Source organism: Oncorhynchus nerka, linkage group LG17, assembly GCF_034236695.1.
Source record: "Oncorhynchus nerka isolate Pitt River linkage group LG17, Oner_Uvic_2.0, whole genome shotgun sequence".
Classification (NCBI taxonomy): domain Eukaryota; kingdom Metazoa; phylum Chordata; class Actinopteri; order Salmoniformes; family Salmonidae; genus Oncorhynchus; species Oncorhynchus nerka.
This window is the reverse complement of record NC_088412.1, coordinates 46779874-46802864: the sequence shown is the minus strand read 5'-3', so window position 1 is coordinate 46802864 and position 22991 is coordinate 46779874. Positions and strand designations below refer to the sequence as shown.

The following is a 22991-nucleotide window of genomic DNA, read 5'->3' as shown; positions in this document are numbered from 1 at the left end:
CCCTAAGATCTGTAAGGCGGCGCATGTCCTCCCCTTCACAAAGGGGGATGCTTCTGACCTAGATAACTACCACCCAATTTCTAAACAACTGTAATGTTTTTGCAAAGACAAGATACAATCAGTGGCAAACTCTTTTTGACTTCAAATGATATTCATAATGTGCATCATTTTGGTTTTAGTTTTTTTGATATAGCACCTTTTCAGCAGCTACACTTGTCTTCAATGATGTGTTTAATTGCTTAGATCATAAGAATCACTGTGCTGCCATATTTATAGACATATCCAAGGCCTTTGATACTGTCGACCATCCCCTACTCATTCAAAGGTTGTCTGAAATGAGCTTCGACCAATTGTCATGCAAGTGGTTTGGAAACTGTCAGACAGGATGTGCACAATGTGCTTTCTGAACGTGTCAAGTTACCGCTGTATTACTAAAGGTGTCCCGCAGGGCTCTGCTTTTATTATTTACAGTGCAGTTGGAAGTATTCCGACCCCTTGACTTTTTCCATATTTTGTTATGTTACAGCCTTATTCTAAAATGGATGATTCTTTTATTTTTATCGATCCATACACAATTCCCCATAATGTCAAAGTGAAAACAGGTTTGTAGAATTTTTCACATTTATACAAAATAATCAACGGTTACCTTATTTACATAAGTATTAAGACCCTTTGCTATGAGACTTGAAATTGAGCTTGGGTGAATCCTGTTTTTATTGATAATCTTTTAGATGTTTCTACAACGTGATTGGCATCCATCTGTGGTAAATTTGAATTGTTTGGACATGATTTGGAAAGGGACACACCTGTCTATATAAGGTCCCACAGATGACAGTCCATGTCAGAGCAAAAACCAAGCCATGAGGTCGAAGGAATTATACTTAGAGCTCCGAGACAGGATTGTGTTGAGGCACAGATCTGGGGAAGGGTACCAAAACATGTCTGCAACATTGAAGGTCCCCAAGAACACAGTGACCTCCATCATTCTTAAATGGAAGAAGTTTGGAACCACCAAGACTCTTCCTAGAGCAGGAGAGAAGGGCCTTGGTCAGGGTAGTGACCGAGAACCCGATGGTCACTCTGACAGAGTTCAAGTGGGGAGATGGGAGAACCTTCCAGAAAGACAACCATCTCTGCACCACTCCACTAATCAGGCCTGTAAGTGGAGTGGCCAGATGAAAGCCACTCCTCCAGTAAAAGGCACATGACAGCCAGCTTGGAGTTTGCCAAAAGACACCTAAAGGACTCTCAGACCATTAGAAACAAGATTCTCTGGTATGAGGAAACCAAGATTGAATAGCGCAAAGTATAGAGATGCTTGATGAAGGTTCACAATGACCCTAAGCACACAGCCAAGACAATGCAGCAGTGGCTTAGGGACAAGTCTCTGAATGTTTCTTGAGTGGCCCAGCCAGAGCCCGGACTTGTACCCAATTTGAACATCTCTGGAGAGACCTGAAAATAGCTGTGCAGCGACCCATCAACATAACAGAGCTTGAGAGGATCTGCAGAGAAGAATGGGAGAAACTCCCCATATACAGGTGTGCCAGGCTTGTAGCGTCATACCCAAGAAGACTCGAGGCTGTAATGGCTGCCGAAGGTGCTTCAACAAAGTACTAAGTAAAGGGTCTGAATACTTAAGTAAATGTGAAATTTCCAATTTGCAAAAAATGTCAAAAGTTTTTCTGCTTTGTCATTTTGGGGTATTGTGTGTAGTTTGATGAGGGACAATAACTATTTAATCCATTATTAGAATAAAGCTGTAATGTAACAAAATGTGGGGAAAAAGTCAATGGGTCTGAATACTTTCCGAATGCATTGTATATAAATAGTTTTGGTCTATATGCAAGAACCTATAACATTCAGCTGTATGCAGATGACACTCTTATGTGCACTATTGCTCCTGTTGCTGACCAGGCTATGTTAGAGCTGTATGCAGATGACACTCTTATGTGCACTATTGCTCCTGTTGCTGACCAGGCTATGTTAGAGCTGTATGCAGATGACACTCTTATGTGCACTATTGCTCCTGTTGCTGACCAGGCTATGTTAGAGCTGTATGCAGATGACACTCTTATGTGCACTATTGCTCCTGTTGCTGACCAGGCTATGTTAGAGCTGTATGCAGATGACACTCTTATGTGCACTATTGCTCCTGTTGCTGACCAGGCTATGTTAGAGCTGTATGCAGATGACACTCTTATGTGCACTATTGCTCCTGTTGCTGACCTGTTAGAGCTACAATCTGATTTTGTGCAATCATCGATTTAATATTGATACTTAAATGTGGAAAAAATGAAATATGTTCTTGGTTTACACATTTATGCATTGGATGGTTGCAGGTTCCCGCCCATAAATATATTGACTTTTTGGATTGATGAAAATGTGACGATTAAAAAATAAAATAAAACATACAGATGAGCTAGTTAAGAATTTGAGATTTTCAAGTTGGCTTCTTTTTTTATAGAAATAGATCGTGCCTCGCCCTAAACAGCAGGAAGCAGATTGTACAGTCAACTTTCCTGCCAGCTCTTGGTTATGGTGTCACCATTTATCAGAATGTAGCAGCCACTACTCTAAAACCCTTGAATGCAGTGTACCATAGCGTGATTCGCTTTATCACAGGTGACAGGTTTAATACACTTCACTGCATCCTTTATCAAAAGGTCGGCTGGACCTCTCTAAGTTTCTGTAGATCACTTCATTGCTCCTTTCTGGTTACCAAGCTCTGCTGCGCTAGCTCCTAACATGTCTCACTTCTCTGTTAAAGTATATAAGAGGCACCAAACCCGCTTACAGGATTGGTTAACTCTAGTTAAATCAGCCTTTAGTTTTAACGCCCCACCCACATTTGGAATCATTCACAATCCTCATTACTTCTTGAATCGCTTGTGTCAATATAGGGCCGTTTTAGAACTCTGATAAGGAATGAATTCACTGAGTGTTGCAAGTGTTTCGGTTGATTGTAATAATTTATTTTGTATTGTAATGTATCTAGGAGTATTTTTTTGTTGCTGTTTTATTGCATTATAATGTTGAATTTTGAATTGTTTGTTCTCATTGCACCATTGAGAATGAGACACTGGTCTCAATTGAGTTCCCCTGAATAAATAGAAGTTCAATTTAAAACAAATACAAGTTATAGTTCAAATGGTATCCAAAAGCTGTATGCAACCTATTCCAGACTGCGCTTGAAACTTAGAAACACCATTCAATCTTAAATGGCTGGTTACGACCGGAATGTTTCCTGTCGAAGTCTATGGCCATTGAAATGCATTGGGATTTATACAAATATGGTTGTAGTGTGCAAAGTGTAAGTAGTATCAAAAAGCATTTTGACCAGTGCCAATCTGCAAATGTAAAAATTATTTTGGTGTTGGTAGCTTTTACAGTTTTAGTGCTGGAGGTTCCAGTGCAATGATGATGATGATGATGATGATGATGATTATAATAATAACAGTTTCTAAAGTTGTGAGACAGTGGGCCTCCCGTCAGAGAAAATCAAGAAAAATATATTCTATTAATTTCTCAAATAAATACAATAGTTTCAATAAAACTGTTGGAGAACAACCTTTTCCTCATGGACACTGTCCTGATTGAAGGCATTAATCCTGAGACCCCAGAAAAAAGTAGCTTTTTATTTATCTGAGTTTCCAGTCTTTTTATTTGGCCTCACAATGACGTGTTTTACCATTTTATTTTCAGGACAGCCAGGTCTACAAGTGTAACACAAAACTATCTGACATTTTATTTTCAGGACAGCCAGAGCAACAAGTTGTAACACAAAACTATTTGACATGAGTTTTATTGACAAGTGTCAAATTATACATTTTTCCAAAGCAAAAACCTGATAAAAATGAATTTGTGTACAGAAATGTATACTTACAGATATTGTTTGCTCAGTGGAAATTAATATCCAACTAGTCGGTGACAACTGTTTGGAGTTTTGACGGCAACTATGTGAGCTTCTTACAGTATTATAGACACTATTCTCCTGGGATTTCCTATGATCTATATAGGAGAAACCCTTACTTTCTAACAACTCTCGTGTAGCATCATAAAGCAAAAACATGTTATGTGTTTGAATGTCTCGGCTCTTCATAGACTACATTTAATAGTCTGTAGCTCAAACCATTCGGACTCCAAATACGTTTTTGTAAAAAGATCTCGCCCCGGGCCCCTTTTGGGATTTGCCCTTGTCTCACAAACACTGCTCTAGCTCAGCCCCCATTAATCACAGACTAATGGTTGGTATCAATGGATGCAGAACAAATAGACAAAATCCCATGGCACAACACAGAAGTCTGTGTTTTAAAGGGGTTAGACGCCCAGAACACGCCGGCGTCACAGTGGGCCTGTAGGAGTTAAATCATGCTCTGCACGACTTAATGAACATGCAACTGACCTATTCAAAAATACATCAATGATATCCAGGTAATTATTATTTTATCTGAAAATAATCTATTTTGGTTTCTGTTACAGAGTATGTCTGGCATTTTTAAAATGCCGCTGCCCCTTTAATAGTTTGGTTGCGCAGTTGCCATGTGCACAATTCTAGGAGTTGAGAGGTAAATGTGGTATCACTGGAAAGCTGGGACACCCCTCTTTTTAAATCTATACATCAAATCTGCTTTAGAAGGTGTGTTTTCCCTGCGATGGTAGATAGAAAAATACCTCATATTTATTTGTTATTAGAGAAGAGAATACGGTTTGACTTTCCTTTCACGCCTCCACTAAAACTCTCTGGCGCCCAACACTTTGAAAACCTCAGACTCACGTATAACTTCCAGTGAGAGAGTACCACTGCCATATCAGTCCATTAGGCTTAGATATTCGTTGAGGTGTAGAGCTGTTGTTTAGGTTATTTACCCGGTCTTGTTCCCTCTAGCCCAGCTGAAGATTGACATCTCGCCGGCCCCAGAGAAACCCCACTACTGCTTGACCCCTGACCTCCAGCAGGTCAAGCCCTACCCAGACAGCAGGGTCCGCCCCACCAGGGAGATACTGGAGTTCCCACCCAGGGACGTCTACGTACCAAACACCACCTACAGGTAATGAAACAATACCACTTACAGTTCATTCGGAAAGTATTTTTTTCTACTATTTTCCACATTTTGTTACGTTACAGCCTTATTCTAAAATGGATTAACAAAATGTTTTTGTTCGTTTATCGCCACACAATACCCCGTAATGACAAAGCGAAAACAGGTATTTAAAATGAAAAACAAACTTTATTTACATTATGAATACTTATGTAAATGTGATTTCAGTTTTTCATTTTTTGAAATAAATGTTGAAAAAATTCTTTACCTGTTTTTGCTTTGACATTATGGTGTGTGTGTGTGTGTGTGTGTAGATGAGTAAAAAACAACAACAATTTAAGTCTGTAAAGGGGTCTGAAAAAGTGAAGGGGTCTGAATACTCTTCGAATGCACTGTACTTAGCCTTACCCAACACCAGCTACGGGTAATGATTCACTTTACCAACTAGCAGGCAACATAACAAGATGACATGCATGGATATTTATTTAACCTTTATTTTAGCAGGGAAGTCCCATTGAGATGAAGGGCTCTTTTTCAAGAGAGCCATGCATACAAATACAGCATTTTACTAATGCAATGCAATAAAAACATACAGTACTTACAAGCAATTAATGAAAAGCATTCCTCAACAGTTCAACGGAACTTCTAGAGTTAGCCATCCCTGTGATCGGGCCTGGTAAGTCTGTAGTTTAACAATGAAGTTTGGTGCGGCAGGTAGCCCAGTGATTAGAGAATAGGACTTGTAACCGAAAGGTTGCAAGATTGAATCCCTGATCTGACAAGGTAAAAATCTGTCGTTCTGCCCCTGAACAAGACAGTTTAACCCACTGTTCCTAGGCCGTCATTGAAAATAATGAATTTGTTCTTAACTGACTTGCCAAGTAAAATAAAAGTAAGGTACGGCGGAAGTTTGTGCTAGAGGGCTTGAATTTGTAACCAATACCATCCTTAAACTTACAATCTAATACCACCAACAGGCATTCCTGACACGTTGATATCATTCCTAGTCCTCAAGGGAATGTGACACACATGAAGTCCTTCCTGTTTTTGAGACTGTGTATTTCCTTCTAACTGTTCTGATCAAATATACTGGAGCCTGGAGGACACAGACGAACCAAACGGTGTTTCTCCCATCCACTATCCCTGTCTCGCTTTCATCTGAGCCACATCTGGTAACACTACTGTAACAGAGCAGCACAACACACAACCTACAGGCCTTCCTGTTGATATTAAGCTTTCCTCCTAGCGATGGCGCATCACGTTCAACATGAAACAATCTGTAACATCACCCCATGTCCCGTGTGACTGCCTGGTCGACTGACCAACTGCACACGGCTTTGTGTTGAGTGACCTCCTGAGCCCTGCTGCTATTTTAGTCAAGGTCAGAGAGTGAGGGGGAGAGAGGACTTTTATCAGACGCTGTGTTGACATGGCGAGAGAGAAAGAGGGAAATGAAGGGAGGGAGAGAGAGGGCTCTTATCAGACACTGTGGTAGAGGACCCTTATCACAGGTTGTGTTGACATGGCCACTTCAGCTGCCCTGAGGCCTTGTTTGTCTGCTGATAGCAGTCAGGGCCTTCCTAGATTGAGCTCCTGCCAGCTTTAGTAACTCTGCTTTAGTTGCTCTGCATACTTCCTGGTTAAGGAAATTGATGTGGTGCAAACATCCTATTACATTACTAGGGGGGATATATCATAAACCCTCAAAGTTCCAGAATGTTTTGGTAATGGCAGCCATTTTGGTCAGGGAGAAATCCCAAACCATTGGAATAAATAGGGATGCACGATATATCGGTGAACATATCGGAAATGGCCGATATTAGCTAAAAATGCCAACATCGGTATCGGCCGATGTCTAGTTTAACGTTGATGTTAAAAAAACTATGTCAAAGCTGAAGTGTATACCTATATAACGTAGGTACATGATGTAATGACACCACGTAATGTTTAGCGCTACACGTTCAACACAGCATTCCTAAACTAGCCCACAATGTCTGCTGTGTGGTTCAGGCAGTCAACAAGTCGAGCAGTCATTTGAAAGAGTAAGAACATTTCAGCGAGACGACTCAAAGGTGAAATCCATTAAAGCCAAGATAATGGAATTCATTACCCTTGACAATCAACCGTTCTCTGTCGTGGGTGATGTTGGCTTTCGCCGACTGGTTGAGCACCGGTTAACACTACCAAGTGCGCTATTTTTCTGACGTTTCCCTACCGGAGTTACACAGTAATAGCATCACTGCTATTAGCTTCACGACATACATACTATGGAATGCCGTTTGGGTCTTTGCGTGTCAAAAAAGATACAGTAGCACTGTCAAAGCTGTACAAAAAAGTCTGCAAATAAGCAAACACCGGCCATGAACGATGTGTTTACAATACCGTGTTGGTAATAAAGCATAATTTGTTTGACCGCAACTTCTGGGGTAGCTAGCTTTAGCTTGGTACCTAGCTAGCACCAATGCAACCAGCCTGAAAACATTGACCAGTAAAAAATGTAGTCGTTTTCATTATTCTTTGCAATGATTTAGGAATCCTTGTGAGTAAGTATTAGCTAGGTTGCCACTTGTTGTTCGTATATTGAAATTGAACTTCAGTTCATGAAAATAAATAGCTAGCCAGCTACTTACCCTGTTGTTCAAAGCAACAGTTATAAGCAGCCAGCTAGCTTCATCTGGCTAGTGACGCTTGACCGGACCGGGTTATGTGTTGTGAAGCTAGACACAACAATGATTAGGCACAATAGTGGAATTTGTGGTTTGCCTTCAAAATAAAAGAATGTCATTGACAGTGATGCAAATAAATACAAATAGTAGAATTATGCCATACTTATATTTTGAAGGCTAACTGCAAATTCCACTATTGTGACTAATCCTTATTGTGGCTAACTTCACATAGATGGGTTCGACCACCATTTATCAAATAAGAACTGTCTTATAAATTAGGGTTATTTTAGATGACACCTAGTTATATAGTTAGCTAGTTAACTATAGCTACTGAAACAGATCATGTTGTTTTGCTATGTTTTTGGGGAAGAACATTGTTTGCATCCCTGAGCTAGCTAGCTTTGTTTTTATGACCTGCACTGTAGATGCGCGAGGCAACGTTACCAGCATCATAGCATACGTATCGATGAATCGTTGTGACATATGAAATACGAGTAATAGTTTAATCAATGTGTAATAACTACGTAAAAAATGTATGAACGCGATAAATTATTATGTGACGTGCAGTCATATTAGGGTCCTGATTGGTCAACAAGCTTATTTGACACATCAAATAGTGTTATTTGACATGTCGGATATCTTTTTTGCAAAGACCCAAACGGTGTTCCATAGAAATCCTGGTTGAGAATGAAACGACTGAACCAAACAGCACAGCAAGTAAGTGAAAGAAATAGGTCTTGATTATATTTGACTGGTAATGGGGACATGCGTAAATGCCAACAAAATAGCTCTGTGTGTGTGTGTAACTTTTATTTAACTAGGCAAGTCAGTTAAAAACATTTCTTGTTTACAATGATGGCCTACCCCGAACAACGCTGGGCCAATTGTGCGCCACCCTATGGGACTCCCAATCACGGCCAGATGTGATACAGCCTGGATTCGAACCAAGGACTGTAGTGACGCCTCTTGCACTGAGATGCAGTGCCTTAGACCGCTGTGTCCATGTGTGTGTTAACTATTTAACTGTACTAGAATGCTTAAAAGGCTGCTAAAATTGTAAATATTGGTTATCGGTATCAGGGTTGTTTTTTTTACCAAGAAAATATCGATATCGGACAAAAATGTCATTTCGGGGGATCACTACATGTAATAGTTATTGTCAACCTAAAACATTGTCATGTGATTCGTTCCACAAAAAGTCCCTTTTCCGTCCCATTGATATTTTAGTAGAAGTTGTGCACCAATATAGATGTTTTATTTATTAAATGAAGTGACCTTTAATGTAGACCACATGGAGAATTCAATACGTTTGATTTTTAATATGAAAAAGGTTTGCCAAAGTGCAAAACATTTTCTTCTAGGAAGCTTTCAAACGCACTTAATCCCAAAAATGTTGGTTTTACCATCATTGTAAATGATGTTATTATCTAGTTATTTTGTTGCTTTGACAGTAATTTCTGAAGATTATGATTAGTAATTAATTTAGGTTCTATCCTTGGCAATTTTCTGGGGTTTTGTGGTTGAAAACTGAGCCGGTCGAGCATCACGTCATCCCTCTTACCCAAAGATAGACGGGCTAGAAATGTTTTAGCTTTTTGTGACGCTTGCATTCAATTGCCACTCCCTGTTGCACACTGATTTATGACTGATATAAGATTAAATTGTCAACCCTGTTACTTTACCTAGAACTTAATAGGCACCTACTATAGTTACTTCCTGAGATGGGGAAAATATGTCAATGGACCATGTCTACATTTTTGTTTTCTTGAAAAGCTATGAGTGATATTACAATATCAGTACTTGCATTCACAACTTGTCTAAGTCCTATCATCAACTTATTTCAGCCACTGTATGGCTGTGGATTGACTGCGTTGTTTGTCTGGAATGTTGTCGTATTGGCAGTGAATTTGAAGAACTACTGCAATCATTCCACTAAACTTGTCTGGCTAGCTAGCTAACAAACGCACAATGCAGATAATCTCCAAATGAATTGTCTCACACCATCTTATCACAGCACTGGCTGACCATGGTTGACCAACTCACCAAAATGGCTTAGCATTTATACTGTCATAAGAAGTTTAATGTCTATTCTAGTATTCTCGTTCCTAATTCTATGGTAGAAAACACTGAGCTCTGAAGTTTATTTACCTATGTACATGTTGAATGGACGAGCGGTACAGTACATCTGGGTACAGTAGCAAATGCAATTGACTCACTGTTGGTTCAGTGTGCTGTATATTGGCCTCTCACTTGCATAAGACAGTTCATGCAAATAATGTTTCAGGAGTGTTGTCAGCATTGCAGGTTGATCAGACTCAACTGTTGACTTTATAGGCCAGGGGTGTGATGACCTGTGGTTGGTAAAGCATTGCCTAAACCTGCTTAGATGGCATTAGATCATTAGCCCAGTTTGTTGGTTTTTCCTTGGCAAAGAATACAAAGGACAGCAGTATATTTGTTTTGGGTATGACGGTTTTATTTGTTATTATAAATATACAGTAGTTTACCAGAGCCTCTCTGATAAGTAATAGTGCTGAGCGATTAGTGTTTATTTTTTATTTATTTATTTTCCTCACATTTTGGTTAAAAAAAAACATTAAATGTTTGCCTTAAAATGATTTTAGAGCTTTTTAATAAATATTCCAAAGCCAAATATTGAGAACATCCAAATGCCAAAATATTGGAAACATTCCATTGTCTTATTACTTTTTATTCTATTTAATTTGTTAGTCATCTCATCTAAGCTCTGCTCAGGCAGTAGCAGCCAGTCAGACAACCATCTGAAGTTCTCTCCAATGAGATATGCTGTTTAGCTAAGCTAGTATCTAGCTGCCTATGTTTAGCTAAGCTGGTAGCTAGCTGCCTATGTTTAGCTAAGCTAGTAGCTAGCTGCCTATGTTTAGCTAAGCTAGTAGCTAGCTGCCTATGCTGTATGAAAAAAATATTTTCACGACTGCTAATTACCAAATACTACAACTGTCAATCGGGTAGAGCTACCTCTCAAACTGTCTCTACCTTTTGTCGGTTTTGTGTACATAACTCTCTCATATGGCCGGGAGTAACATATGGAAGCCAGTACAGGTGCAATGGATTATGGGCATTGTAGTTAATTACCACTTATGCGCTGAACTAGGTTAAATATTGTTCTATTGAAAAACTTTCTTTAGCATTTCAGTTCGTTCTTGATCTGATTTCTCTCTTTATTGTTTTTATTTCTCTAGAAGAACGGCGTGTTGAGCTGACAAAAACAAAATAAAATTGAATTCAAGTAATTGATCCAACGTCGGTCAATTAGTTTAATAATGAGGGAAAGAACTAAATGTCATTTAATCGCTCAGCAATAATTAGTAAGAAACATAACATATGTACAGTAAGTAGCAGCCGTTTTAAATGCAGCAGAAAGATAAGAGTTGGCAGGAGACAAGAGTCAATATGACCAATCTAAATGACCTGACGTTAACTACCCTGGCAGCACATTTAATAGAACATTATCAAAATTGTTTTAAATACAGTATAAAGTTTTTAAAAAGATGGTGAAAACACTAAGCTCATATACATTTGAAGATCTATGCATCATTTTGATATTTTGTCTATTTATGTGTGAATATTTGGTACATTCAGCAACAGCCACCGAATGTGCAGAAATACAATATAGAGTGATAAATCAGTGGATAAGGACATGCCTGAGGATGATGTCTTTGTCACATGCAGTTCATTCATTTAACATAATGAGTAGTAACTTATCTAAAGCAGAGTTATGTCGGTTACATAATTAAATTCACCCATTGAAGGTAGCCTAAATTCTCAGTGCTGGGATGTGTTGCAGACCAGGACAGACAGTGTTGAATCATCTGACATTCCATCCAAACCAAAACTTGGCTCTTATAAAACTGATTACCCAACTCTATATGTGTATCTGGAACAATTTGTGAGGTCATTGACCGGCTGACTGCTATTGCATCATTCTGACGAATCAGCTTATTTTCTCTGTCATACAAAATTGTTGGCTGGCTGTTATTGGCGGCAGACTTTCTTTCTACTGTCAACAGCTGCTCTATCTGTTGCTACCATGCCAACAATGTGTAATGCGAGGGTGGGTAAGTGGAAGGTTACGGCGAGAGGGGGTGTATTTGTTGTTGCCGTACCAACGAGGTGTAATGTAGGTGGGGACGAGGTTAAGGGGGACTTGAGGTGAGGGGGGCGGGTGAGGCTGGCCGTATGGAGATCTTGGTGGTCTTGAGGGAGTAGGAGGTCCCCATAGGTTTCCACTGGATTCCTTTCCTCCTCATGGAACGACCCTTTGACCTCAGCCACATGTACCTGCCGTTCAGGTTGGTGTCACCACAGGCATTGAACCACCAGCCACCTGCCAGAAATGGGTTAAATTATATAACAATTCTAGAACCCATAGTCAATTATCTGTGCTGCCTGCTTGGAAATGTCTTTAACAGGTGTATGGTACCAGACAGTGCTGTGAACCTGTACCAAGTGTGTAGTCAGTACCTGTAGTTGCATCAGGTGTGTGATCAATGCATACCTGTGTAGTTTTTGGCGCAGTTGGAGTCCTGGTGGTTGTCGTTGTCTCTGTCCTTGGTTGAGAACCTCATGCCACTGTGGTTGCCCATGGCGTCGGGCAGATCACCAGACAGGTGGGTGAGGTGGAGGGTGTAGTGGGCCTGGGGTCCCTCCATGGTGAACTGGTACTCTACAGACCTCCGCTCTTCCTTCCAGTCCTCCAGCTCAATACGCAGGATAGATTCACCCTGACCAGCAAGGCTATGGATCTTCCTCAGGCCCAGCCAGAACTCTCCTACAATAACACCGATAGCACACACAAATGTCATTGAATGGCCATAGAGCTACAACACACAGATAAAACACACATTCTCTCAGAGCTGTCCTATGATAACACAGAGAACGCACACATTCTGTTAGAACCCTTCTATAGTAACACAGATCACACACACATGTCAGAACTCTACTTTAACAGATCACAAACACATACAAAGCCATCAAATGGTCATAAAGCTAGTTCAGATTCTATACTGTAGGCCTAGCTACTTTGTTTTGTTCTGTATGCCATGGCCCATAACTCGTGTTAAATAGTGTGGGCCAAGTTCTGACACTCAATAAATACTATTTTCCCTAGCCCCTGGCTGCATACTGTAGTCATGGGTGTGATGACATAATTACGCTCGTAACAGCGACGGAAACTGACACTGAACAATTCACATCTTAAAGGACCTGTTGGAATGCAGTAGGATTATATGCCTATGACCTGGGGTCCAAGCCTGGCTGAAGTTAAGTGCAGCTATTGCTTTGTCTAGTCAGACAATGGAGGAAGTCAATCTGTCAAAGGGTGCCTGATAAGCTAATTTACAATAACTGTTTCCTATCCGCTGTTCTTTCAGGAAGTACTTAAGAGTGGTGGAGCGTGGCTATATTGGCTGTTTCCTATCCGCTGTTCCTTCAGGAAGTACTTAAGAGTGGTGGAGCGTGGCTGTATTGGCTGTTTCCTGCTTTATGAATGCCTACAGGCCTTTGTAGACTGGAATCAGGATATAAAGGCATAATCAGGTATGGGTGCTTGCCGCTGAGTTGAATTGAGCCATAAAGGTTTCATTCGTTTTTTTTTGTTCGTTATGGATAGAGATGTATTGACTGTCTACTAGATCCCGACTGATATATTGGTTCAACGATATTATCGGACGATATTGGCCTTTTCATCGCTAGTCCAACGATAACCGACACACAATAAATAGGATGAAAAGAATCTAATGCTTATCTGAACACTTGCGGCCATTCTCATGTCATTGTAGTCACAATGTATTTAATCAACATTTGAAGCCTAGAGATTGGACAATTGCTCATTTGGATGGCGATTTTATGAGAATTCAGTGGGGAAAATTACACTTTCATTTCCCCGCAGTAAAACAGTATATCGGCAGATATATCTGTATGTTTTCTCCCCCAGAAATCCGAATCTGTATCGAACCCCAACAAAGACTTATCGGTCGGGCTCTACTGTCCACACCACTGACAACATTTACTGATAGAAAGAAATAAGCCAAACTAACTTTCCAGATCCCCAAATCCGTTCTCGTACTTCTCCCATGCTTGGTCAAAATCCACAGACCCGTCCTCCCTGCTCTGGATGACTGTTGATCCTCCTCCTGTCGATGTGGGAGATGGGACATGTAGTCAATACATGGACAGAGAAACACAGCAACAACAAAATCCAGTTCCTTTCTCTAGACTGATTATGGAAACTCGTAGGAAGCGCTTATTTCCTTCTGATAGCCTGTATGACACTGTTTCCTATAGACTCGTTTCTGCTTGTCTGTTTGTCTAGACCATTTAGACTTCTGTAAGAATATGTCAAAGATGTATACACAACGCAGAGGACGAAAGGCCTAGAATTAACAATCAATGGAAATAGATGTTTTTCAGTTCAACATCTGTTTAGAATTGTCAGTCCTGAACTCATAGCTACTTTTGCTGTTTTCATTGGTCTGAATCATCTCTACATTGAGTCTGGAGCAGGATACTTGTTATTTGGTTGTACTGCAAGGAATTCTAATTGGTCAGCCACAGGCTAGTGTGGGAGGGGGGGTTATAAATTGCTTTGTTCTGTGGAGAGAATCACTGAGGATGGGGGAGCATGAACACCTACTATCTACCTCCCTGCGTGATTTGTTCTCTTTGGTGAATAAACCTATTTTCCTCCCCCTGATTTGCTTTGGGGTTTGTGTTTTTGAAGAGTAACATCAACTCCTAACGCTTGTATGTAATGCAAAGAAATGGCTTGACACATTACTGTCACATAGTTGGTTGAGAATTTGACACGGGATTGTGTCTTACCTGAGGTCAGTTCACAGAACACATTGAAAGGCTCAGACTGGTTTGGCTTGATAGAGTACACCCCGCTGTTTCTCTCTCCTCTGTTGAACAGATCACTGCAGTCCATGGATAGGTCTGTGTCCGGACCAGTGGAGTTGCCTGTCAGGTATCCAAACATGCCTGGCGTCTCTGAGTTGGAATCCGCAACTTTGTCAGTTGTGTCCTGGAAATTGTCAATGCTGATCTGGAATAGCAGGCAAAGTTAAAAACGGTATGGTGTTGTCTATTTAAATGTTTTTAGTGGCCTTTTTTATACACTGATTGAACAGGGATGAAAGAAATGGCCATTACCTTTGGTCTACTGTATACAATTAGATTATCTCTATAAAGCAACAGAGATATGTACCTTTTCCTCCAGAGTCCTGATCTTAGTTTTTTGGTGGTTGAGCTGATGGTGCTGCTCCCTCACAGCTTTCAGCAGGTCCGTGATGGTCCTCTCCTGAGCCGCAATCACATCCTGAAACAGACCAGTTAAAACTGTCTCGTTAATGCTCACATTATAATACATTTCCCAATGGCATAACTTGAAATTGAAATCAGTACTACTCATTAAAAAGGTATGTTTTTATTGACTTAAACTTCTCAATTAATTCAGCAAAATAAAATTTGATGCAATATTCAGTAGGAATTGTATATGTTGAATATGTGTGCCAGAAACACTGAATCTTATTCTAGAACAAAGACATTTCACATTGAAACAAAATAAGTCATAAATCTCAGTACTGATTTAATATGAGTGAAGGTCAGCAGTGTACCTTGAGTGACTTGATCTCGTAGAGCTGCTCTGCGGGCATCATGCTCTCCGACAGTCCCTTCAGTTTCTCCTCCAGCCCTCCTACTTTACTCTGCAGCTGGCTCCTCTCTTGCAGGATACTGTTGATCTTGGAGTTGATCTCCAGTGACAGGTTCCGGATCTCCTCGTTGTTGGCCTTGAGGAATGTGGTGGTCTTCTTCAGCTCCTCCTCTTCCTCCTTTATCTCAGAGGTGACCACAGAGAGCTGGTAGAAAGAGCGGTCAAAGATGTTGAGTTTTTGAAAGATGTCGTTGATCTGGGCCTTGGTCTTGTGGACAAACTCCCTGAGGCTCTGACCCAGTTGGAGCAAGCCGTTGGCAAGGAGACGGACATCGTCCAGCATGGCAAAGCGGGACTTGGCCTCGGCTGGAGGCTGCGTCTGGGGCTGGAGTTGAGAGGGTACAGTGGGGTAGACCCTGGAGGTATCCTGATGAGCTGCCTGAACTGTAGATACACCCAGCAGAAACAAGAGGCAGAAGAGCTTCATGGTCAAATCTCTCTCAGCAATCGTGGAATAGCAAGAAGTAGTCTCTCTCTCTGTTCTTCCTCCGCTGCCCTACTTTCACTCTCTGGCTGTCTGTACACCTCTTACTCTTTCTCTCTCTCCCTCTACCTCTCTCTCTGTCACTCTGCTAGAAAGATGTGAGAGCAGCAGGCAGGCAGGCCTGTGTTATATACCCCAGTCCAGCAAGGGAAGGGTAGGTTAGTTGATCATTAAGCCCTGTTATGCTTGAGCTACTGGGCCCCCTGAAATCCCCTCGGCGGCCCCCTCAACCCCCTCCCTTCATAAACAAACAAATCACTGCAGTGAGCGAATAGCAAATACACCCCTTTAGTACAACAGCCCCCCTTCCCCTTAACCTCCCAAATCCCCCACCACACCCTACCCAGCCTCCATCTGCAGTACACTGCTTTAGCTGATCAGCAGAAAGCCAACAGTGGAAGGCCATCAGATGATGGCTCATTTGTCCCTATCAATCTCACCTTATAGCAGCCACACCTCACCATGATTCATAATATGTCACACAATTGTTGTCTATGGGTTTGATTTAACGTCCTGCTGAATCAGCCCAGCATCACTCTCTCAGGTCTCTCTCGCTGGGTCTAGATGAGGTGTGCTGTATGTACTGAGAGAGGCAGGTGGATGTCATCAATGTGCTAAATGTAGACGACTGTGAACTCATTTTGTTGCCATATTTGACTATTCTAGTTCTGCAATCTGACCGTGCTCATTTTGTGAGCATCTTTGTTTCTCCCACTTAGCCAAGATTATTTTAATGCTACCAATAATCTGACTACTTTGAGATGTTGGTCAAACTGTCTCGACAACATGTTTCAATGATGTTTCAGTGACTCTAAATCATATTAGTCCTGCTCTATGTTTTATTGGGTGGAGAGGTGTGTGGGTGGGGGCAGAGATTTTCTGTGTGGGGGGGGGGGGGCACTAGGACTTTTTAGCAACTTTTTGCCTCTTTAGGATTGTTTGTCCAACTGAACAGCGATGGTTATACTTTATTTTGGGGTCCCCAAAAGTTTCAAATGAAATGCCAATACAGAATGAGGAAATAGTGATGGACAGCAACTTCCCTTCAACAGAGGCACATTGTGGGGAGGTAGTTAGCGTCTCCTTTGTCAGAAGTTGCTTTAGCATTTATGTTACCTGTAAAAGCATGACGAGACTCACCATGCCGTTACAGACGCGGGTAACTCTAGTGGATGGGCAACTGGTGGCCCCCCTTTTCAAGGCCCTCAGATCAACCCCCCTTATTTTGAAATGTGTTTGTGCATCAGCAGTTTTTCTCTTATGTCAGTCACTGATAGTCAGTCAATTAGCCCATGCTAACCAATTTATTTTAGATTACTAAGTTAGTTTAGCGGCCAGCTATCTAAACTTATTATCATGGTCGAATTACAGGCCGGGTGGCCCCCATTGATTTTGTTAGTCAGTCTCACTCAAATATCTTACTAAAAACTAACATTTCTCTCCGTCCCATGGCAAAATGTGTAGTATCCCATGATGAGTTCAGATTTTTTGGTGGCCCCCACCCCCATCAAAGTGACCCATCCCTGCTCTAGTACATAGCAATGTTCATAGCAAATGCAGATACGCTGGCTATTTGTTCATACAGTACAGAGTCTCTGGCTGCAATATGTCCTTAGTAAACATGGGTTTCTGAACAAACACAACTGGCTACATGATTCCTTACTCCCTATATGTTATCCTTTCTAAATCTGTGGGGAGCACAAACAGGGTACAGTATTCACATTGGGACATCTAGTAGGCCTACAGTGGGAGGACGAGTGTTGACTGTGTGACTCTGAAACAGTTCTTAGGCTTGGTTTGGTTATGCAGCTACTCTGAGTCAAATAATTGATTAACCTGAGATGAATCTGTTGAGGCTGAAGGACCAATAGGAGAGAATTGGCCCCGTGCTGAAAAGGGAGCTGTATCTGGTCCGTATGTGTGAGAATGTTTTTTTTTCCCCCTGGGGGTTATTGCAATGCAATGACATCATTCTAAAATCACCATGGGTGCCTCAAAGAACAATCTAGTCGATTAAAAAAAATCATCCAGCTCTTCGCCTTCACGGAGAGACACAGCTACTGGACAGGGAAAGGAGGAGGGAGGAACGAAGGGAGAGGAAATTAGATAGATAGAGCGTGAGTGAGGGAGATGAACCGAGAGAGAAAGGATCAGGGATTCCCACGGTTTCAGCACGTTTGTCGTCACAGCTGTGGTCCTAGGGGGACCTCCCCTGCAGCGGAATCTACGTCAATGTGGTCAGGCCACTGCACTGCGTCTGCCTCGGACGTTCTGGGGTCGTAACCCTGGGAACCCTAAAGCGTGTGTGTCCAGCTTGTTAGCACTAGAAAAGCCTGGTCTCATTGGACCTCCCTTCGTGGCAATGACACGCCTTTTCAACATTCTAATGGTCAAATAAATAGATTAAATATATGCTATTGTAAAAAATAAATAAAAAAATGGTCGTGTTTATGAAGGTCTTAGGTAACATTAGAATACGAAAAATTGGTACCAACTTATTTGGATTGGATTGTAATGCATCTACAGATGGAACTGATAGTATGTAGATAGTTGAAATGGACTAACTATCTACTAACCCTTGACCTAACCCCAACCCTTGTCCCAACTGTAAACGAACCCTTAACCTAACCTTAACCCTTACCCTTATTCTAAATCTAACCGTAACTTAGCAAGCAGTTGTTTATATACAGATAGTTTATTGATGGTATAACCATCTGTATAGTATCTACAGATGGACTATCCAAATAAAGTGACCTGCATAAAAAAAAATATTTGAAATAACGTTTGTTTTCATTTGTTTGTTACTGTAGGTTATATGTAAAAAATAAACACTAAAAACAGTTTCAAGTGTAAAATAAATGCTATTCATGGAGTGTCTTTGTTACAACTATGAAACCAAAATCATGGTTGTTGGAACAGAGTAAAAGCCTTTTTTTTTTTTATAACAAAACAAATAAAAATACCCAAACCACCAAAGACCCCCGGTCAAATCAAGAAGATATCAGTAGCCTACACATCCGTTTCAGTGCCAAGTGTGCTTGAAAATCAGCACAAACGCAATAATGTCATTATACTTTAAAACCATGACTTAAAAAATGGCAAGGTAATACATGTTTTAAATTGGTTTGCGTCATTATGACACATTATGCCTTTCTAGTGTTAACTGAAGCCCCACTGCTTACTGCCTGTGGAGAAGAGAGGAGGGCTTTTTAAAAATATCAACCTAGAGGCTACCACAGTATTGTCCAATTGCCACTATAGACACTTTAAAAAAAGAAGGGTAAAATAACTGCTCAATTTACATATCTATCATCGATGATGAACATTATACCTCTTTGACGGAATTGAACATACGCAGTTTGCCATGGCATTATTGCACCTTCCCCCAGTAGTGGTGCAGTAAGGCAAATGGTGCCCCAGCACAACCACCGATCCAGCCCAGCAGAGGATTTAGTTGCTGTGGATCCAGAGTGATTGACAGGACGAGCCTCCCTTTTCCACCAGTCAGTGGCCACAGAGGCCTACCCTGATGGCCTTGGTCACTCCGGTCACTGACCTATTGATAGTACTGTACATGTGTTATATTCAGTACATTATATGTAGGAGTTGTGTAATGTCCTAAGGAAAATGGCGAGGGGACAATGTTGTGAAATTCACTCTGAGCTGTTGATACATACAGTATCAACAGTGCTGCTATGTCGGTTGAGTTCATGTGTTACTGTTTGACGGGAAGGTGGTTTGGTTTCACGATGGGAATGCGTGTCTGTATATGTGTGTTCCAGGAACCTGCTGTATGTGAACCCACACAGCCTGAACTTCGCCAACCGGCAAGGCTCTGCCCGGAACATCACAGTGAAAGTGCAGTTCATGAACGGGGAGGACCCCAACAACGCAATGCCGGTAACAATGACACACACACACACACACACACGAGAATGCTTCTTAGCCCACCCACAATAATTATTCTTAGCTCACCCTCCCACGAGAATTCATTTTAGATGTTATTAGTGTATTTTGGTGCTTTACCAGGTACTGCTGCACAATCCTAGACTGATTTCTAGGAAAATGGATTGTGAAGAATGGTGTTCAAGTATATTTGAGCTCTGTTACTAAACACATCATTTTAACACATGCAGACAAACATAAGTCTAATGTCCACTGTATGTTGCCTCTCTTCCTCTGGGCCTCTGTAATTCAACCCCTGTATGCTGTTCTTCATCTAAGTGTCTTTCTCATCTCTCTCTTCCCCAGGTGATTTTTGGCAAGTCTAGCTGTGCAGACTACGCCAAAGAAGCATACACTGCTGTAGTGTATCATAACAGGTGAGGGACTCAGATCCAGCTCTCAGACAATTCACTGATGTTTCCATTTTGTATGAAGTGTGCTTAGGCCCTTTCTTAAAAGAAATATACACAGAACCATTCAAAAGTTTGGACACCTACTCATTCATTTGGTTTTTTCTTTATTTGTACTATTTTCTACATTGTTGAGCTTCAATTGGTGGACAGAGCATAACATTCTCCTGCAAAATGTCGTGATAAACTTGAATTCATTTTTCTGTCGGCGATAGTACGCTACCCAGGCCCTGAGGCAGCAAAGCAGCCCCAAACCATAATGCTCCCTCCACCATACTTTACAGTTGGGATGAGGTTTTGATGTTGGTGTGCTGTGCTTTTTTCCCTCCACACATAGTGTTGTGTGTTCCTTCCAAACAACTCAACTGTAGTTTCATCTGTTCACAGAATATTTTGCACCTGGAACATCCAGGTGCACTTTTGCAAACTTCAAACGTGCAGCAATGTTTTTTTTGGACAACAGTGTCGTCTCCCGTGGTGTCCTCCCATGAACACCATTCTTGTTTAGTGTGAGTTTTTTTTTTCTTTTTTCGGGCAAGGCAGCTCTAACCAACATCTCTAATCTTATCTCATTGATTGGACTCCATGTTAGCTGATTCCTGACTCCCAATTAGCTTTTGGAGAAGTCATTAGCCTAGGGCAGTGGTCACCAACCTTTTCTGAGTCAAGATCACTTTCTGAGTCAAAATGCATGCCGAGATCTACCGCTCTGATTTATTTTATTAACATAACTTAAAAAATGTAAGCCTATGCAACATTAACCAGTGAAAAACAGTACTGTAGCAATGAGGTTTGTGTAGTAAGCTATAGGCCCAATACAATATCACTGCATACTGGCTGCTTGAATTTACCTGTCAATGCATTGTTGTTCTGGACATTTAAAACAATTATATTTCAACATTTGAGGTAGGCTATATGATCACACCGGTAAGCGATCCATTGTTGTATTACTTGTGAGGAACAGCTGAGTGAGCACACATTTAAATAATTAGCTTTTTATTTTACTGGGCTGATGGTGCCTGCATCTGATGGTCAGTCTCAGTGGAGGGAGAGAGCAGCAGACTGAGGGGTCCGTCTCTCAACATCCCTCCGACACCGTCTTCCCTTTCCTCCACTGTCTCTCAACACTGACCAAAAAGAGACACCGTCTTCCAGCTGATGGTCAGTCTCAGTGGAGGGAGCGAGCAGCAGACTGAGGGTCCGTCTCTCAACATCCCTCCGCTCTCCCTTTCCTCCACTCACTGACCAAAAAGAGACACCGTCTTCCAGCTGATGGTCAGTCTCAGTGGAGGGAGAGAGCAGCAGACTGAGGGGTCCGTCTCTCAACATCCCTCCGCTCTCCCTTTCCTCCACTCACACTGACCAAAAAGAGACACCGTCTTCCAGCTGATGGCGAAACTCGAGTCGCACCGCATTACTTCTGCCTCATGGACAAATTCATGTTGTTTCTCCTATGAACAGAGAAAGTGAAATATTCCTTGATATTAAAAACCCAAGCTGCTAATAATAACAACAACGCCTATAGATACACTTTCCTTCTCCTTCATTACTGCTGCAGTGCTTGTTGTAGCGCTGAGTGGAAGTAGGAACAACGTGCATTTTATGGGTTATAAAAGTGTTGAATACTAAGTGTTGACAGTGCTGAGTATGAACTTAAACATGAACTCACTCATACAAACAGCAGCTCTTTGACGTATTCGTTGACAGTCTCTCTGGTCATGGTTTTAAATGTTTTGAAATCTCACACTATCAATTTTTGCTGTCGCTTTCTTTCATGCCTGCTACGTTACTGCAGACTCGGTCATCTGAGCAATCTGATTGGCCAACGGTAGGCCTATAGTGGCACTTGATTTCCTCTCCGGGCCCTCCGGGAAGGCAGAGCTTGTACCTTCAGACACATGAAATGGCATCAGTTTGCCTACCCAGCGAGCAGGGCAGTTGAATGAGCTGAACCTACCACCAACAGCCCGAGACGAATGGGAAAACGAGGCTTAATCGTTGTTGTTTTTTTTTTACAGAAATGTTTGGCGATTGACTAGAAATGCCTTGGAGATCAACAGGTTGGTCGCCATCGACCGTTTGGTGACCACTGGCCCAGAGAGATACAGCCCTGCTCTTAGACCATGGGGGGTTCAACAGCTCTTAGACCGTGGGGGGTTCAACAGCTCTTAGACCGTGGGGGGTTCACATACTTTCCCCAACCTACACTGTGAAGGTTTAAATGATGTATTCAATCTAGACCAGACAAATACAATCAATTGTGTGTTGTTAGTTCAAGCACACTATGTTTGTCTATTTGTCGTGACTTAGATGAAGATCAGATCAAATTTGATGACCAATTTATGCAGAAATCCAGGTAATTCCAAAGGGTTTAACATACTTTTTCTTTCCTCTGCAACTACGTTATATGATCTATGAATGACAAAGGGATATAGGAGATTGACTTTATTCACTCAGTTCAACACCTTTTTATAAACTCGTCGACACTTGCTGTTCGGTCGTCAATGAAGAGGAAGGGGGAATAACATCTCCTCTTAACTGCTTATAACACCAATTCTGTTTTGTGATATTAAGATGTTGACAATGTGTATTAAAGATCTATTTAGGAAATGTCAAGGACATGGAGGACACGAATTTAAAAATGCAGAGTAATAAAACATGTCAATTAGTTTTGCGTCCATATGACGCTCT

The 22991-nt window shown here is 41.4% G+C and overlaps 2 protein-coding genes across 2 annotated transcripts in view; one reads left to right on the top strand and one right to left on the bottom strand.

Moving 5' to 3' along the window:
• The window catches only part of LOC115145332 (dedicator of cytokinesis protein 7-like), a 93411-nt gene that overhangs the window by 15163 nt on the left and 55257 nt on the right, over positions 1-22991 (top strand). The window contains 3 exon segments of the mRNA XM_065002803.1: positions 4889-5051; positions 19728-19845; positions 20197-20267. Of these exon segments, the coding sequence (XP_064858875.1) occupies positions 4889-5051; positions 19728-19845; positions 20197-20267 (352 nt within the window).
• On the bottom strand, positions 10324-16049 carry LOC115145336 (angiopoietin-related protein 3-like). Its single transcript, XM_029686829.2, has 6 exons — positions 15364-16049; positions 14955-15065; positions 14570-14792; positions 13786-13881; positions 12246-12518; positions 10324-12074 (listed from the first exon to the last, which is right to left on the bottom strand). The coding sequence occupies exons 1-6, from the start codon at positions 15886-15888 to the stop codon at positions 11884-11886; spliced, it is 1419 nt and encodes a 472-aa protein (XP_029542689.1). The 5' UTR covers positions 15889-16049; the 3' UTR covers positions 10324-11883.